The sequence below is a fragment of the Molothrus ater genome, chromosome 12 (assembly GCF_012460135.2).
Source record: "Molothrus ater isolate BHLD 08-10-18 breed brown headed cowbird chromosome 12, BPBGC_Mater_1.1, whole genome shotgun sequence".
In the NCBI taxonomy this organism is placed as follows: domain Eukaryota; kingdom Metazoa; phylum Chordata; class Aves; order Passeriformes; family Icteridae; genus Molothrus; species Molothrus ater.
The window spans coordinates 14,842,215-14,860,550 of NC_050489.2; the positions used below are offsets into that span (position 1 = coordinate 14,842,215).

The 18,336-nt window shown below is 57.8% G+C and overlaps 1 protein-coding gene across 4 annotated transcripts; it reads right to left on the reverse strand.

The window, feature by feature from the left end:
- Positions 1-226: 226 nt before the first annotated feature.
- On the reverse strand, positions 227-15,981 carry KIFC3 (kinesin family member C3). Of its 4 annotated transcripts, none has more exons than XM_036390384.2 (21): positions 15,931-15,981; positions 15,099-15,213; positions 13,311-13,456; positions 12,026-12,167; positions 9,682-9,878; positions 7,495-7,560; positions 6,945-7,079; positions 6,621-6,860; positions 6,238-6,411; positions 5,978-6,125; positions 5,761-5,891; positions 5,559-5,670; positions 5,243-5,424; positions 5,062-5,166; positions 4,711-4,841; positions 4,012-4,135; positions 3,435-3,564; positions 3,096-3,325; positions 2,285-2,419; positions 1,838-1,946; positions 227-1,344 (listed from the first exon to the last, which is right to left on the reverse strand). In XM_036390384.2, exons 2-21 carry the CDS (start codon positions 15,181-15,183, stop codon positions 1,319-1,321), a joined length of 2,748 nt encoding a protein of 915 aa, XP_036246277.1. In that variant the 5' UTR covers positions 15,184-15,213; positions 15,931-15,981; the 3' UTR covers positions 227-1,318. The 4 variants fall into 4 exon arrangements, with proteins under 4 accessions (XP_036246277.1, XP_036246276.1, XP_036246279.1 ...); XM_036390383.1 differs by lacking the exon at positions 15,931-15,981 and adding an exon at positions 15,617-15,921; XM_036390386.1 differs by lacking the exons at positions 12,026-12,167; positions 13,311-13,456; positions 15,931-15,981 and having other exon boundaries at positions 15,099-15,921.
- Positions 15,982-18,336: the final 2,355 nt, after the last annotated feature.

The following is an 18,336-nucleotide window of genomic DNA, read 5'->3' on the forward strand; positions in this document are numbered from 1 at the left end:
GCAGGACATGGGCACATTGGGACTCACTTCGGATTTAACCACTGCTCTCCCACTAATTGCAGGAGCCTGATAGCTGCAAATTGGGGTGGGGACTGTGCTGCCAGGCTGGCCCCAGGAGCAGCTGCAAGGAGAAAGATATGATGGGCTTTTCCAGTCCTAGGGGGGGAGGGAAGAAGCACCCACCCCTCCTCAAGCAGGGTTCAAGAACAGTGCAGCACAGGAGGACTAGCTTTAAGAGTTTATTTAAAATAAGTTTTGTTACAAAACAGGGTATTTTTTAATTATTAAAATACATAGAAACATCTAATCTTACAAAAGGCTAAATTTATTTTTCCCTTTTTTGTTTTTAAATAGAATACGCTGTGGAAGCGCGAGAGGAGAGAGTGGTGGAAAGAGCCATCAGTGCATCCAGCAGGGGCTTGCAGCAGGAGGAGATGTACCCACAGGTGGGTCTTGAGAGGTCCAAGGGCAGTGTCATCCCCTCCCATGCCCCTGCCAACCACCATCCCCATACATAAGCCAAGAGGCTTTTGGACTGGAGGTTTGGGGTCTTTTTGTTTGTTTTCCACTACTTTTCCATTCCAAGACCATGTAAACAGGTATAAATATTTCAAACACTTTCATCTCGACCACACTGTGATCTCTCTTGACAAGACAACTGGTAAATAACTTTACAATAGCTTCATTTGAGACTGCTCCATCCCCCCTGGTGCCAGGGACCACAGGCAGCCAGCGTGGGGCCCTGGCAGCAGCTCAGCTCATGCACAGCACCGGGGGCCTTCATGCAACAACAGGGCTTGAGAAACTGACAGGGAACAGAGCTGCTGGGATTTCTTAACTTGGAGGAAGTGCTGCTGTGAAAGACATTGGGCAGCTGTCCAGATGCAGTCTTGCAGGAGCTGTGGCCAGGATGGCCCTGTGGCAGTAGCAGAGGCAGGACCAGGGACTGGTCTGGCTCTGTGTACCTGTTCCAGCTAGATCTCATTGTAAAAGCAGAGATGGAGAGATGGAGGGAGCACCCAGCAGCTCCCTGCTCTGGCTAAAAACATCTGTCCAGCAAAAATAAACTCACACAGCTGAGCATCCGAGGGGGCAGATCTCTGCCCAGCACCACTGTCCCCTACCTTGAGAGGGGGGCATGGCTGCTGGGAGACCCTGACCCCGTGCTGCTCATGGTAAGAGGTGCCATCACCCTCTGGTCATGGGTCCTGGTGGCCAAGGGAACAGCACCAAAGCCTTCATGTCTTCCAGTAGCCGTCTCTGTGTCACTGTGAGGGGCTGGGTCCCGCAGCAGGTTGGATGCCATGGCTGGCACTCATCACAGGGGGATGGGCCTCAGCTTCCCTGAGGGGAGAGATGTATAGGTGACAGCAGGCAGGGGCACAGCCACCAGTGCCCCAGGCCTGTCTGGTGGCATTGTAGCAGGAGGTGGTACCACAAGCATTCCCAGGAATATCCCTGCACAGTCCAGCAGCCCTGCCCTGTGTGGGGAGCGGGGTGAAAGCAGAGCCCTCCACCAGCACCAGCGGCAGGCACTCACCTGGCAGCCACGGCTGCCCCTAAGTCAGGCTGAAATCAAAGGGGAAAAAGGTTCAGCCTGCTGGCACTGCCCTCCCCTTGCCCCCCCCGAGCCATCAGCAGTGCCTTTGAACCAGGGCACTCTTGGGGAAGTGCTAACCATGGCTAATTAGCTATTAACTAATGAGCTAGCTATTAACTAGAGAGCTCTGTAGAGCTGCTCTGTACTCCCCACTGCAGGCTTTGCCATGGGCTGTTGGCTGGAGCCTCCTGGGACAGAGGGACTCTGTCTGGGCTCTCAAGCTGTCCCACCACCCACCTGAGGTGTGGAGCTTCCTGCGGATGGAGGCAGAACGACTGGAGAGCTGCCCTGGGCTGGGGGATGCATGGCCCCGGCCTGCAGGTGCTGAGGAACCCGGCGAGTCACCCTGGGAGGAGAGGGGACACAGCCCAGGGTCAGCCCAGGCCAGGCCCCAGAGGGAAGGAATGGGGACGGGCTCAAAGGCAGATAGTTCATGCCTGGGTAGTGGTGCCCAAATGTTCTCAGGGGGTACCATGGGGCTGCTGCAAAACAGGGCTTGGAACAGCCAAGGTGGCAGCATTGGCTGGACACTGCAGTGTGGGGACAACCTGCATCCCACCAAGTGATTGTCCCCAATGGGGGTGGCTCTAGGGGAAAATCCAACAGCTCTGGGGATGACATGTGGGACCAAAACAGGGGCAATCTCTGGGGTGAGGGTGAAGGGCACCAGCATATCTTGAGTACCTCCAGGTGCTCCTGGCTGGGCCAGGAGCCCAGCTCAGCCTTGCGGGAGACAGGACCCAGCTCCACAGAGCGAACCCTCTCAGCAAACTTGAGGGAGCACAGCGTCTCACTGGTATTCTTCTCAGCAGGGGAGACCTGTGCTCAGGGGGGAGAGACACAAAGTCACCCTGGCAGCTGCCTGTGCACCCCGGGGGCTCCCCTCTACAAAACCTGCTGCTGCTGGCCGGTGAGATGCTATTATTAACCTGCCCCTCCCAGGCTAGCCCCGTCCATCCCTGGTGTCTGAGCCAGCTGGATTCCCTGTCACCAACTGCCCCAGTGTGAGGGGCAGCCAGAAATAGTTGTGGCAGGTGCAGGGGCTCAGGCAGCTCCCCCAGGGCTCAGTGTGGGTGCCAGCAGCTGGGAGTTGGGGGGTCACAGGGCAGGGCTGGAGAAGCTACCAAAGCTTAAAATCCTCTCAGAAAGAGAGGGGATGGGCAGATGGCAATATACGAAGAGGTTGTATAATGCTGCCCATAGGGATAGCATCCACATGCAGGCAGGGAGGCCAGGATTGTGGACCTCCGAGTTAATTCCCCACTCCTTGGCCTTGTCTAGGGTGCAGAGACAGGGTGGTTAATTCCCCACTCCTTGGCCTTGTCTAGGGTGAAGAGAGCTTTCACTGGCACCATGATTGCAGACTGCTCACCCATGGGTGAGCCCCATCCCTTGATTCCAGCCTCCCTCCCACCTGCCTCAGCACTGGGGCGAGAAGGGGCTCAGAAATCAGTGACTGGCTGTGGGGATACAGGCACTGGTGCCCAGCCCCTACCTGCACCATCATGAGGGTCTTGCTGTCACCGCTGAGCGAGTCCTGCAGCAGGTAGGTCAGCTTGGAGTTGCGGAAGGGCACGTGGCCCTGGCGGGAGCGCAGGGCGTAGATGACATCGCCCAGCGCTGACAGGGACTTGTTGATGTGCTGCGCCTCGCGGAGCCGGCTGCCCTCCGCGCCCGACCGCCCGACCCGCTCTGAGCCCGCCAGGTCCACCAGGTTCAGCTTCCCTGAGGGCACACAGCCAAACCCCATCGCTGGCATCAGCACCCAGCCCTACAGACCCCTGGGATGGCACAGCCCAGGTGCCCTGGTGAGGGTTTGCTGTGGGACACCCACCTGTGGTGCGGAGCCCCGTGCTGCGGTCCAGGCCGCGGACGGTGACGATGAGGAGGGCGTGGGAGCGAGAGCTGTGCTCGTTCAGGTTGGTGCACTCTGTCACCCGCTTGATGTGGCCAAACTCGAAGACCTGAGGGAGCCCAGGGAGTTGAGGGGGTGAGGCCAACTCGCCTCAGCCCCACCACAAATCCCCTGTGATCCAGGGATGGCCAGGGATGTAACCTGAGCATCAGCCCCCCACGGGGTGCTGGCCTAGCAGGGTAATGACCCCTGTCAGGTCTCAGCCTGGGTGATGCACCAAAGGCAGAGGTGACAGGCAGGGCACTGCGGTGACAGCCGCACCCCACTAATCCCTCAGGAACTCTCTGGGCCCCACGCTTTTATTTTTAACCCCCTGTGGCTCATCCCATGGGACAGTGACCGTCACATCACACCCAGGGACCTATTTTGGTCTCTGTTGCTCCCCATGGCTTCAGAAATGCTCCCAAATCCAGGAGTCACACACCAAAGACCCCTCCCCAGTTCACTGCACCCCTGCTGGCACCCTCCTGTGCCCGCTGCCCCCATGTCCCCACACCTTGTTGATGTCCTCCACGCTCTGCACCCTGAACTCGGTGAGCCCGGGCACGTAGAGCTGCCCGCTGCCATCAGGGCACAGCTTGATCTCCAGCTTCTCCTGCGGCTCCTTCCCCAGCAAGTCCCTGGGCAAAGGGGCACTCGTTATCATTCCCATCCCAAGGGAGTGCTGGCATCCATTCCGTGGCTCAGGGCTGTGTGCCAGCACTGCCAGAGCAGCCATCTCTTCCCGGGAAAGCTGCACACCCTATTTATAGACCTCAACTCTCTTGGCTCCCATGTGCCTCCTCTCACCCAGCTCAGACCCCACTCCCATCCCTGCTCCTGGTTACTCTCATGGATGAGAACCCAGGCTCCTCCCCCTCCTGTGGCTGGACTAGGAAGGAAAATATTTCTCATGCTTTCAGCTCCCAGTTACAAATTCCTAAATATAGTGTCTGTGGGCAGGGAAAGGGAGGAGAAGGAGATGCCCCCACCGCTGCATCAGGGTCAGAGAGTGGGAGTGATGGCACAGCTGGGAGCCTGTGCAAGCGATGGAGCTCATGGGAAGGGCAGTGTGCACCAAATAAATTAAAAATAAATCCTTGCAGGGCCAAATGCAGTGCCCTGGGACAAGCTCTGGGGCCTAGGAAGGGGTGGAGGGATGTGGGGGAGAGCAGCATGGGGTGATGTCCAAAAAGCTTCTTGCCCATCCCCGTACCTGAGTGCCTCGTTGTAGATCTCGGCGGCGCTGACGGTGATGGTGTAGTCCCAGTCAGCCGCTTTGCCCCGCACCTCAGAGAAGAGGAGCTGCAGGGCCCGCTGGTTGATCCCTGGGTTTGCAGCCGTCCCCTGAAGAATTGAGGTGACAAACAGGGAAAAAACACCCTTTGGCATTTTATTCTGTATTTTTTCTGAGCAGAAGTAAAGCCCAGGGGGATGATGTGGAGCAGCAGTGACCATCACCAGAGCACACCAGGTCTGAGCTGACCACCAGCCTCGGTGATGGAGACTGGGCACTGCAGGGTGGGAAGCCAAGCAAGAAGCTGGAAACAAAGCCAAGCAAACTCACCTCCATTGTGTAGGTTTTTCCTGCCCCTGTCTGCCCATAGGCAAAGATGCAGACATTGTAGCCATCAATGCAGGAGGTGACCAGGGCTTGAACCTCCTGAAACACCTGGGGGAGACAGGGGAGAGTGAGGAGAAGGTGGCTGCCTGCCCCCCTCACACCAGCAGTGGACAGTAGCACCCACCTCCTCCTGGGACGCTTGTGGGGGGAAGACCTTATCCAGCTCAAAGGACACCTGCTTCCCCTTGTGCAGGAGGTGCAGGACAGCGTCATCGTCAGCATCAAAGGTCACAGCGTTGGCTGCCTCGGGGCCCTCCCCATCCTCTTTTGTGATGGGGCGGACTCTCCCAAAAACACGGATGTTTCCTTGGAGGAGAGAAGCAGGGAGTCAGCCATCAAACACGGGGTGGGCTGAAGCATCCTGCAGCCAACCCAACCAGCTTATGGGGACGCTCCTGTGTCCCTCCTGTCCCACCTCAGTGACACCACACCCCACACACCTTTGAGCCGCACCAGCTCGTTGTGACACTTCTTGCGGAGCTGCAGCTCCCTCCGGTACTTGCGCAGCAGCTCCCGGTTGGTGCTGTGCACCTCCTCGATGGCCTGGCTGATCTGGGGACAGCAGAGAACAGAGGCTCAGTGCGACCCCCCAGCACCTCCACCTGCATGGAGGGTGCTGGGTGGTGGTCCTGGGGGGCTCACCTCGGCCCTGGCGCTTCGCAGGGTCTCCTGGAGAAGCAGGGGGAAGTCGCGGACCTGACGCTTCAGGCTGTTGTAGTCGTGGGTGAGGGTGCGCAGCGCCGGCTGCAGCGTCAGGAGGTTGGTCCGGACACCTGCAGGTGTGAGGCAGGGTGAGGGGCAGATGGTGACACCCCAACACCAGTCAGGCAACCCTGCCAGCCCCTTGCACCCTCCTCACCTGCCAGGTTCTCATGCACCGCCTTCATCTCCACCTGGGCACGGGAAAATGCCTCTTCAATGGCATGGTTCTTCTCGTCCTCCATTGCCTGCATCTCCTCCAGCATCTGCCCATGGGCTCGCTCCAGCTCAGCCTCGTACATCATGATCTGGGAGAGGAGCAGTGGGGGATGACACTGAGTGAGCACCCACCCACTGCCACACCGTGTAACCTGGCAAGCACCAGGCAGGCAGAGAATGAGGGGGGAGTCACACTCAGACCTGAGCTCGGAGCTGAGCCTCTGTCTTCTGGGAGCTCTGCAGCTGCTGCTCCATCTCCTTCAACACCTGCTTCTGCATCCCCACTTGCTCCTGCAGGTACTGGTTTCGGGACTGGGTCTCGCACAGGGCTTGTTTTACCTTGGCTGACTCCACCTCCACCGTCTTGATGATGTACTGCAGGGGAAAGCACCCACAGATGGGGTGTGCTGGGGAAACAGCACCTGAAGGGCCTGGATGGAACTGTTGCTGGCCCAGGGGGAGATAATTTAGAAAATCATGGTGCTGTGCTGATGTGCTCAGGGTAGAAACACAGGTGGCACTTGCAGGGCATCTACCGGGCACTGCAAGGCATCCAGCCCAGCCAGGAAAAATGGAGAGCTCACCTTAATCTGCTGGGGCTGGGACTTGAGGCTGGCAATGGTCTCCTGGCTGTCCCGCAGCCGCCGGCTGAGCCTCTCCTCCTCCTCGGCTCTCTCTGCCAGGGAGTCCTTGAGGCGCAGCTCCACCTCAGCCAGGCGGTTCGTCTTCTGCTGCACCTCCAGGTCCAGCTCCACCAGCCTGGCCCGCGTCTCCTCTGCCTCCCGCTGCAGCTGGGACAGCTGCTCCTGCAGCTCAGCGTTCTCCTGGCAAGGACAGGACAGTCAGGGCCATGTCACCCATGGGCGCCCGTCACCCTGCCACCACCACTGCCACCACCGGCGAGTCACCTGCAGGTGGGGGCAGTCGCGGCACGGTGCCGGCTGCTGCCGCTGCAGCTCCCCCTCCAGCGCTTTCATCTCCTGCCGCAGGCGCTCGTTCTCGGCCGCCAGCAGGTCCCGGTGCTTCTCCGCATCGGTGCCACCCTGGAGTGGATGGGAGAGGACATGGAATCGCCACGCACCCCAGCCAGCTGCCCCCAGGGATCCCCCAGCCCCCAGTGTGCCATTCCCTGGGAGTCCCTGCCTGTCCTTTGGGAATCACTCAGCCTGCTGCATTGATGAGCCTCCTGCTGCCCCCAGAGAGCCCCAACCCACAGAGGGGCTTTCATTTCCCACCCACAGGGTGACAGCCCCAGCGTCACCAGTGCCGCATTGCATTGCACAGAAAATCCCACATTTTTGTTCCTCAGTGTCTCTTGGCCTGCATGGTCCAAACTGTGACCCTGGGGAGGTTTAATCCTTCTCTGCCCACCCCGTGTTCCCTCTTCCTCTCAGTGACCCAGAGCTCCAGCGTCCCTCAGGGCAAGGGTGGCTCAGTCCCATCCCAGTGGCAGCTCACCAGCTCTGAGCACAGCCGGCTGATCTCCTGTGCCTGCTCCAGGAGCTTTTCCTTCAGAGTTTCCACCTGTCAACACAGACCAGGTTAACCAGGAGGCACCTCAGCAGCTTCTGAAGGGGACCCTGCGGTGCTGGCCCAGCCACACATGTCCAGTCTGGCTCACACTTTTGTTATGCTTTAATTTTCCACCTGGCTCTGAGCACCTGATTCACACGAGCAGATTAAAATGAGCAATAATGAAAGCTTTGCTTTGACCTTGTTCAACCATGGGTATAATTTGTCCATGTTGAGCACTAGCAGAAACAATTATTAAAAAAATAAAAAGGCATCGTCTTTGGAGAAGGGAAAAAACAAACCCATCCATAACTGTGCTTGAAGAGCCAGAAGTGCCTTGTCCTGCCCTCACAACCAGCTTTGCTCTACCTTCTCTATTTTTCTTTCTAGGAAAGTTATCTTGGTACAAAGAGAGAGCAAGAGCTCTTCAAGAAGGCCACATGTCTGAGTCCCATGGGATGATGCTCTCCATCAACCCCCATCTGGGCATCTGCCCATCTCATGTAACCAGGCTGCCCTCCCTGCCAAACCAAATGGATCTCAAAAATCTTCAACCTTTTTTTGTGCAGAGACCAGTGAAGCTCTCCCAAAATCTGCAGTTATTGGAATAAACAGCAGCAGTGAGTGCATGGTAAAGCCAGCAGTCTCATGGGCTGTGTCATAGTGGGGTTTACCCACCTGCTCTGTCCCTCACTTGACCACCATCCCCCAGATCCCAGCCCAGCTCCCAGTTTCCCCACTCCAGAAAGCCACCAAAGCCCTCTCTGGGACACACCTGGGTATTGCCCCATCCCAATAACCAGCCAGCAACTGGCTCTCCATGGACCATAATTTAGGAACTGCTGATTAATAACCAATGCAGATGTGCTGACATGGGGCTGTAATTAATCTGGTAAATTATTCAGCCACACCCTTGCAGAGATGGCAGCAGGGCGGGCAGCCCCTCTGTGTGCCCTGTATTTGGCACAGCTGGGAGCTGGAGCACCCCAGCTACAGGTGGGGAACAGCAACTGCTCCCAGCCAGGATCGGGATCCCGCTCCTTCCACAGCAAATCTCCCTGGCTCTGGCTGGGGGCCGAGTGAGCGCCTGAGTGGGAAAACCCCATTTCCATATCCACTGAGGGAGATTATTAAGCTATTTTTATAAGTATTTTTAAGGGAGGAGAGGTACTGAGAAGAAAAGAGTCGCGGCTTGTTCCGGGAAAGCCGCCAGCCCGATCAGCCGGCACACACGCCGCAGCCTGCCCACCATCCCCTGTGCCGTCAATGTTCCTCCTTCCCCTACCTGCTCGGGCATCTCCAGCTGCATCCTGCTCTCTGGACGTGACAGGGACTCTTTGGCAGCTGGGTCTGGCTCGAGCCATGGCCCGGCCATCCCAGAGCTTTGGAAGTTTGGGGCAGCTCTTGGCTCCGGCCGGCGCCGGCTGCGCCTGCTGCCGAAGTGGTGAGCGCAGGGCCAGATCCCGCTGCGCTCACGCTTGTGTCATGCAGAGGATGCCAACCAAATGCAGGACAATTACCTCCTCCTTTTGACACCCGTGGAACAAGCAGAACCTGACTGTAACAGCTTCCACAACAGCCACATGCAAATCTCTTTACGAGCAGCCAAAATTTCCATGTCCCTGAGACGACCCAAGTACTCGTGCTGAGGATGTGCCTGCATCAGTGCAGGAGGTGGTTTTGGGGGAGTGTGTCACAGTGGTCAAAACCTGAACCTTCATCAGACAATTCTGTGCCTTCACATTCACTTTCCACCTGCTGAAAGTCCCTAGAATTAAACTGCTAGGTCAGGCTAACAAGCAGACCCCATGGCAGCCGTCCTGTGCTGAGTGGATGGATGACTGGTGCAGAGCTGCATCCTGATGCCCAAAGCCCTCCTGGCCATGTCACGTCCACAGAGCCACACAGCCTTGTCAGCACTATTGCAGTGTCACTGGGGACTGCAAGCATCCCAAGGGAGGCACAGCCAAAGCTGGTGCTCAGGGGCACCCAGTGAAGAAGATGCTCAATGATGGAGATCCTACACTCCTTCCAAGTGCAGCCATCACCAACTGCCACAGAGCTCCAGCCAAGCCACAGCCTGAGGCTGAAAACCTTGATGAACCCCCTTGTGTCACCCTGTCCCCTTCATACCTGGCCTTGCAGCTGGAGAGAGAGGGAGAGCTCGTTGTTCTCCTGGGCAGTGAGTTTCTCCTGCAGCTCCAGCAGCTCCTCCTGCAGCCGCAGCTTCTCCTTCTGCAGATGTGCCATGGAGGCCATGACCTCCTGGATCACGGGGAAGGGCCGGGCCGTGGACAGGCTGGCACGTTTCCCACCACAGAGCCTCCCTCCTGCAGCATGAGCAAAGATGGAGCTGGTCAGGACACAGCCACCTCGCTGGGGAGCAGAATGCCAGCCATGGGGAGTCCCCAGGGGCTGAGCTGCAGATGGGAACGCAGGAAACTGGACTTGCACAGGTCCCAGAGAATGCAGTGACGTGTCAGAGGTGCATCCTGAGTGCCAAGGTGCTCACCAGAGCAGGCCTGGCCAGCACTGGGGTCCAGCTGGGTGGGAGCCAGAGGGATTTGCTGGTGCCAGCAGAGCATCCCAGGCCACAGCACAGAGCAGCTGCCCACAGCAGTGCAGCGTGACCCAGCCCCATCACACACTGCAATGCTGCTGCCTCGCTCAGATAACAACTGCCCTCAGCAGGACGCTGATTCACCCCAGCATCCTTTCTTCTGAATGAGCAGGTGCCCGTGGAAAAGCAGTGTGTGATCATGTCATTAACGTCTGCGTCATTACACACAAACATAATGGAAGCAAAATTTAAATTATACAGGTACCCTGAATGGCCATATTGCCTAATCCTTGTGTGTTTGGCTTTCTAACCTTCCTAGTATTATTTTAAACATCACTTTCTGCATGTTAATAGAGCCACCAGTGCTGACAGAAGCCAACCTGGCCGTACATCAGAGCCTACCAAATGACCTGGTAGTTCCCAAGAAGCAATGAGCTGGCGTGACTCATCCCCAGTGTGGGATGAGGCGGCAGGACTGACGGACAGGATCCCGGCTGCCCGGCGCCCTTCCCTGCCTGCTGTGGATTTCAGCTGCTGCCACCAGAAACCTGAGGTTTCACAGGCAGGAGGTGCTGCTGGGAATCGCTGTGCTGCCTGTGGGGAGATGCTGCCTGCTTCATGGGAAACGTCCTGAATGCAAAAAGAGACTTTTTTGTCTGTGAGTCAGATTTTCTACCCCTAAATGGAGTTAAGGAGGCAGCGTAACCCGCAAAAAGATGAAGTGCTGGGACCAAACCACAACTCTGCTGCTGACTGCATGCCATGGGACTTATCCAGCAGTGGTTGCAGAAGTGATCAACAGATTTTGTCTTCCTGCCATGGGCTGGACACCCTAAAACAGCACTGTCAGGTGCTGGCTTTTCTTTCTTTCCATGCTGAAAGCTCAGCCCAGCTCAGGCAGAGGACCATGGTCTTCTCTTTAAAATCAACACATAAAAATCCCAAACAAAAACCAAAAGTCCCACCCCAAAATCTCCAAAGTTGCCAGGAACACCAGCTTTCATCCCCTGGGGAGTGTGCAGGGGTAAGACAAAATTCCAGGAAGCACCAGGCTCCTGTGGACACACTGCATGTCTGCACACATCATTCACACTAATCCTGGGCTGAGACCCAAGGCAGAGCCAGGTTGAGAGCTGCAACACTCAGCTGCAAGTCAAACTGCTAGGCAGGAAAATCCCCCTCAGATCATGCCTTCCTCCACACTCCAGCACCTTCTTCCTGTGACAGCATCCACGGGAGAGGAGATGCCGACCAGCTCTGTGTTACATCTCCCCCTGGCCATGGGTGGTCTGAGCGTGGCAGGCAGGGAGCACAGTGACCCTCCTGCTTTCCAAAATGCAGAAATTTGCAAAATTCGGAAAGACACCTGTTCCTCAGCTCTGCCCTGTTACCACTGCCAGTCAGACCCTGACCCCCTTTCTCCTGCACCCCTGCCCCTTCCCAGCCACTACCCCACCTCAGGAGCTGCTCTGGGATGCAGCTGGGGACCAGGCCAGGAGCAGCTCCCGAGATGTGCCCTGACAAGCTCACACAATCCAATCCTGACCAAAAAAGACAGGAGACTATGGGACTTTGGGATTTCCCCATCCTGGCACAGCCACGCACGCTGCAAGCGTTTCCACACACGTTACATTTTCCTTAAGAAGGAGGAAACAGCAGCAGGTTCATCAGAGCTCACCTGCTCTGTTCATCCAGCTCAATAATTCATCAGTCCCTGTCAGCAGCCAGCAGCTGGCTGGTGTTGGATTTCTCCTGTGCCCTGTTCCCACAGTGAGCTCAGCCACACATCTACATGCACCCCAACAGAGGAGAGGTTTCCTCGATACCCACGGGCAGATACCAAGCCCTCATCATCCCATCCCATCCCATCCCTCCAGGTCCTGAGCACCCAGCACTGCATCCCTGCTCTCCCCTCACCTGTTTTCTCCAGGTTCATGGTGGAGGCTGCCTGCACCGCCCCTGGCTCACGGGGGGCTGCGGGCGGCTCCTCCTCCGTGGCCGGGGCCGGGGCCCGGTGCCGCGGCTCCTCCCGCCGCTTGCACGTCGTGTCCCGCAGGGCCTGTGGCACAAACAGGTCAGGGAGCTGAGGCAGTGACAGCCACACCGGGCTGGACACGGTGCCAGCAGCTGGCACCACCCAGGGCTGGCCAGGAGGAGTGAGCAGGGCGGGAAGTGCAGAAGACAGAACAGCGGAGCTTGGGGAAACCCTCCCTCCAAGGGAGTTCTGTGTTGGGAAGCTGCCACGATGAACTTATCAGGTTTTTAGTTCTCCACATAAAAAACTTAGCTCAGCCTGGCCACACACCTGTACTGAATATTTCTTATTTTTCTCCCTATGGCCTTCAAAAGAAAGAGACTCTGACTTGGAGGCATGGCTCATGCCCTGTGATGGAACTCCAAAAAAATCAGAAGAATCTGAAAGGAGCTTTCATAAGGCTGCTATAAAAGGGGATGATCAGCCAAGCTCACCCTGCTCAATAATGCCTTTTCTTTCTCAAACCTTATCTCAGAGCCTGTGGCATCACCCCACAGGCCAGCGATGCTGGGGAAACCTCACTCCAGCAGAGGGGCAGATACTTGGTACATGCCAGTAATTTGGGAGTAATTTGGAAGGAGGTGGCAGCATCCTCCTGGAGAAGCTGCGTGTCTGCGGTGCCTCTGCATCTGAGACTCCAGAGGGGTTTTGCCGAAGGGAATTCATTGAGGCTGGTGTGTGATAAGAAGGTGTTTTCCTTCTTTTCAAAGAAGGGGAATTTGAATGATTTGCCTGAAGCCTGGAATGAACTCGTGGCAGCTACACCAGTACATGGCAGCTACACCAGTACGTGGTGTCCCGACACTGTCCCTGGCCGTGGCACCCTGCCACCTCCTTCTCCTCCATCCCACTGGCAAACACCACCTCACGGCCCTGCATTTTCTTATCACACCTCTGCCTTGAGCTCTCCTGCCAGCATGACCCATAAGTGACCCAGAAATGCTATTCTGTTATGAACAGTGTTCCCCATTGATGCCTTTTCACTCCCCAGAGATGCTTTTCCCTCCACCCAGGCACACGCTGCTGGCCTCCAGACACAACCTGGTTGTGCTGAGGGAGGGAACAAGCTGGCTCCCACTTGATGGCCCAGATGGGTGCAGGGCACCCTCCCCATCACCCTAAAACTGCCCTCCCCGTACATGCCATGGCTGGCTCGACATTCCTCACCTGCAGTACCCGGCAGAGCCCACGGGGGTTTGCAGTGTCCGGCCAGCTCACGCTGAGGATTTTATGGTGAAGCAGCGCCGGCAGCAGAGGAGCCCGGGGAGCGGCGCCTGCTCCGCCCCCAGCGCCGAGCCTGTCCTGCCCACGGCCTGAGAGGGAGCAAAGAGCATCACTGGATCCACCTGGGAGCCCAGCACAGACACAGCCTTCGGCCAGCTCAGCAAACCCTCCTCCTCCTCCTCCCTGCTGCTGCCACCACACCAGCGTGGCAGAGACAGCGCATGACTTTTATTAAAAATGTTAATTATGTTAATTAGAAAAATTAGCCCTCCGGGGGGCGGAGACTGGTTGCCAATGACTAGTAATGAGAATTCAGGGTGTAGCTTCCGTCTGGCCTTGGCAGGACCAGGTCCGTGCCCGCACCAGGGATATCCCAGCTCTACCCCTGGCCAAGCTGCTCCACTTCCTACGATCCTATCTTGGCAAAGCTGCCAAAGCCAGCTTGCATCACCAAAACCAGACAGACGGACCCTGGCGGCGTCACCTCCCTCCACTGCCCCCAAATATTTCCTTCGTTTGTCAGGCAGCCAAACCTGAAAGCAGCCAGGGCAGCACTTCCCTGTCCTGCTGAGCCACACTGAGCAACCCAAGGAGCCTTCTCCCATGGCTGTCCCCTCTTCTGCTACAGGCAAAGCAGCTGGCAAGGGCTCCATCCCACTGCTTGGGACCCTCTGCCCCCCAGCCTGTCTGCCACAAGTGCTGCCACCATTGCGGGTGGCCAAATCTCTTCTCCAGCTGGCAGGGAAAAAATCAATTGCTCACAAATCAAACCTCAATAATGCAGCCTTTTTCCCCCTAAAACCACACAGAGGAAGTTGGGCCAAAGGTGGAACCAATGTCCAGAGGGAGATGTGCCCTTATGAAGTTAGTCCACCACTCTGGACTTCTTCCCAGCCTCTAATTATTCATAACATTTTGCACACGCCATGAAAATCGAGCATTTCCAAAGTGCTGGATAACAGGAGGTGATTTCCCCATCCTGGCACGGGCAGCAGCAGCCGTTGGGCACAGAAATAAGCTGAAAACCCTGGTTTTGGAGGCTTTGGTGCCAACCAGCATTTGGCTGGACTGGCCTGAGTGCCAGAGAAGAAGCTGTGCCCAGAGAAGTGTCTGCCAGCACGGAGGGATGAAGGCAAATGCTGAAGCCAAGAGCAAAAGAAGTTCAAATCAGGGGGGTTCAGCCTCCCCCTTTGCCAAGCCCCATTCAGCACCATTGGTGAGGGAGATGGGAAGGGAAGGGCTGTTTCCCAGCAAGTGGCTGCAGGTTGGGGCAGGCAGCTGCAGGCTGAGCTGCCTGCAAAGCAGCTCAGCCTCCACAGAGCAAACTCCAGCTAAACTCACCCATGGGGTCCATGTGCCAAGGAGGGACAAGGAACCTTTCCAAGGAGCCAAGGCTGGGAAAAGGCAAAGGGCCTGCATTCACCCTGCCATGCAGATCACTCTGTTTTCTATCTTACATGTTAAATTTTAACCTTTCTCCCCACGATTCCCGCTCGGAAGGGCCAGCAGGGAGATGGAGGCAGCCCTCTCCTCCCACCAGCAGGCTGCCCGGAGCTTTGTGCCTGCTTCTGAGTCCCCGTTTCTCAAATCTTGACCTTCATCCGGAAAGAAATGTGAAAAATGCAGGCTGGCCTGTTCCCAGCCTCTCCTTCCCCAGCGAGCAGGGCGTGAGTGCAGCAGGCTGAGCCCCAAGGGGCAAGGACAAGGGACAAGCCACCGTGCTGTACTCACCGTCCGGGGCAAGGTCCTTGGTGTTCCAGGCGGCTCCGGCGGAGGGCCCGGATCCCAGGTGCCAGGCGGAGCGGGATGTGATCATGGCACGGGGGTCCCGAGCACAGCAGCACCTCTGCGGAGAAGCGCAAGGACGGACATCTCAGCCGGTCTCAGTGTCCAGCTGTAAATCCCAGCGGGACGTTCTGGAGCAAAACACGGCGGTAACACCAGCTCCGACTCCCGAAACCCGCAGGAAGTTGCATCAATCCCGTTTTTTGCTCCCGAAAAGGCGACAGCCCCGGGCTCCCTCCGTGCTCCCAGCGGATGTGACATAAACGGTGTCTGTAATTAATTTACTCACTCCTGAAGCCTCTCCAGGCCCCTCCTAACCTCGGGCTGGGGCTGACTTTAGGGAGTTAGGAACTCCGGGACCAGGGGCAGCCCCGCAGCCGGGCGGCACCGCACCCACCGCATCTCGGCGCACACAATGCCCCGCACGGCACCGCCCGCTCCGCTCCGCACTCGCCGCTCCTCACCGGGGCCGCTCCGGCGGGGAACGGGACGCGGAGCCGCCCAGCCCACCGTGGGGTCCCTTGTTCTCCCGACCGGCGGCTCCGGGCGGGAGGGACCTGCAGCGGGGCAGTCCCGGTGCCGGAGGCGCAGCCCCGCTCCGCGCAGCGCCGGTGCCGGTCCCGGTGGCGCCGCCCGCCGCGGGTTAACGGGAGCCGCGCTCTCGCCGCGCTCCGTGCCAGCGCTCCCAGCCCGCAGACAAAGGGACCCCCGGTCCTGCCCGGTCCTGCCCGGTTCCCCGGTGCCGGCGGTGCCGGTGCCGCCCCGCGGGGCCACTCACCGGGCGCGGGGCGGCGGCGGCAGCAGCGGGGCACCCGGCACAGCCCCGGCCCGTCCCCGCCTTCCCGGGCGCTTCGGTAACGGAAGCGCCGAGCTCCGCCCCGCACCCGTTACCACGGAAACGCGTGAAACCCCCGACGGGCGGCGGAGGCGGGGCTCCCCTTCCCGCAGCGGCTCCGGGAGCGCGGGGCTCCGGGAGCGCGGCACCCCGGCCCCTCTGGCCGGAACCCTGGAAGCACAGGGGAGCCCCGGTGCTCCCCGGGCCCTTCTCAGGGCGGCCCGCCCCCGCCGTGCTCCCCTGAGCCTCCCTTGCTATAGCGCTGGGGCTCCCGGTGTGCCCCGGGTACTCCCGGTGTGTCTCTGCCATTCCCACCCCAAGCCCGAGCTCTCCAGGGAGTCCCAGTGTAACTGCCCCTCACCTGTGCACCCCTCCTGGCATCACTCATCACGGGGACCTTGGGGGACCACGGGGACAGTGGTGCTGATGTCCTACACACCAAGGACCTGCCTACCCAAACTGTGCCTTCCTGACACTCTGCCACCTCCCCACTACTCCCAAACATCCCCGGGGAGCAATGCCAGCTGACACCCCAGGCTCTTCGGGCTCAGGGACACGGATATCACATGAAAAACAACCCTTTTCTAACCCAGAGGCATGGAGAAAACAGCCTCGTGTGCCAAGACCTCTACAAAAACCCTGGTGTCGGAAAGGCAACAGAAGATCCTGTTTTAAATATAACATATATGAATTTTTTGGGTGTGATTTGTATCTGCCTCCCTGTATTGCTCACACAGCCCTCGCAGTAATGGCTGGTTTGGGTGACACGAGTCACTCATGACTTGTTCAGGGTAATGAACTGGCAGTACCGGATATTCCCCATACCAGAGCTGAACTTGGCATCCTTGGTGGTGGCAGCAGGTGCCCCGTGCCCATGGCTCACATCCACACACCTGATGGCAGCCAGACCTGTGTCCCACGTGGGTCTGGGCACGCAGGAGTGGTGTCCCTTGGGAAAGGAGGGTTTGATGCCAGGCCCGTGCTGTGCTCCCCTCAGACCATGTGTTCTCCACCTCTGATCTCACCACACTCAGTCCCAGCCTTTTGCTCACTCCTGGCCAGGTTTGGAGCAGGATTCAACCTTGTCCTTTCATCCTGGCCTGTCCCTCTTGGACATTCTCAGAGACCCCCCAGGAGACACAGCTCCACTCCCTGTCACCAGCCAGCCCCGTGGTGAGGGGTGACGAGAAGCCACTGGTGTGGGGGGGGACAGGCTGCTCTAGGCACTCACCCCAGAGAGAGGGGGCTGTGAAGGGTCACCTCCCTGTCCCCACGCCCCTGGCACAGAAACTTGCCCCTGAGAAGCCAATGCCATCCTGGCCTGGCAGCTGCCTCCAGCTCTGCACTGCATTTGCCATTCCCCTGCAGCCAGTGAAAACCTCCCAGCCTCCCCCTCTTCATCAGAGGTTTATTGGCATTCCCAGCATGGATCCTGGCATGGATGGATAGAGGTGTGTGTGCCTATAGACACACAGCCATATCCACATACATTTACCCACAGAGGCCCTAAGCAGTGTCTAATTTGCATGAGTAACCCATTATCTGTGCAGCTCCTGAGGCTGGTTTGGGGATAATATTGACACACAGAAAGTTACTTTCCCCTTTCCGATAGCAACTGTAAAGCCATATCATGGCTGACTTCATTTATGAGCTGTAAAGAGTAAAATAAATGTTTATGTAATTTACTTTAACTGGGAAGTAATTTCCTGGCTTTTGAATGCTTCAGGTTTTTAATGGTATTGCAATTATGCAAAGCACATAAGTTGTATCAATTACATCAAGTGAGTCTACATTAAGCAGGCACATGCATGAATTCCTCAGTTTAGAAGAATAACTCAATGAATAAGCATGGAACAAAATCTGAGCTGCAGGAAGGGTTCCGTGCCAACAGCCCTATTCAAACAGTCACCTGTGAGCAGTACAAAACCCACCCCTCCCAGCTGCTGGGCTGCTTTTGGCAAGGGCACCGTGGCTCTCTGGCAGGCCCAGCACACCAGGAACAGGCTCTCCAGGGCTCCAGAGGTGGGGTTACTCTGGCTGCTGGCCAGCTACCAGCTCCCTTTCCCTGCACTCTTTGGCTCAAGGCAGCACTGTGGATCCCAGGGGATGCCCACTTGCTGCTGGACATTCTGGGGGGCTGCAGGCAGCAGGTACCCTGCCCGTGCCCCCCTCTCTGCAGGGATTCACCCACGCCGGCTGGGATAAGCTCAGCCTGGTCCCCAGCGATGCTCTCCCATCCTCCTTCCCTTGGCTGTCACGTCTCCGTGACCTGAGCGAGCACCGGCTGACGACATCGCCGGAGGTATTTTTAGAAATGCCGCTTTGCAGGCAGGCAGAGGAGCGGCACCG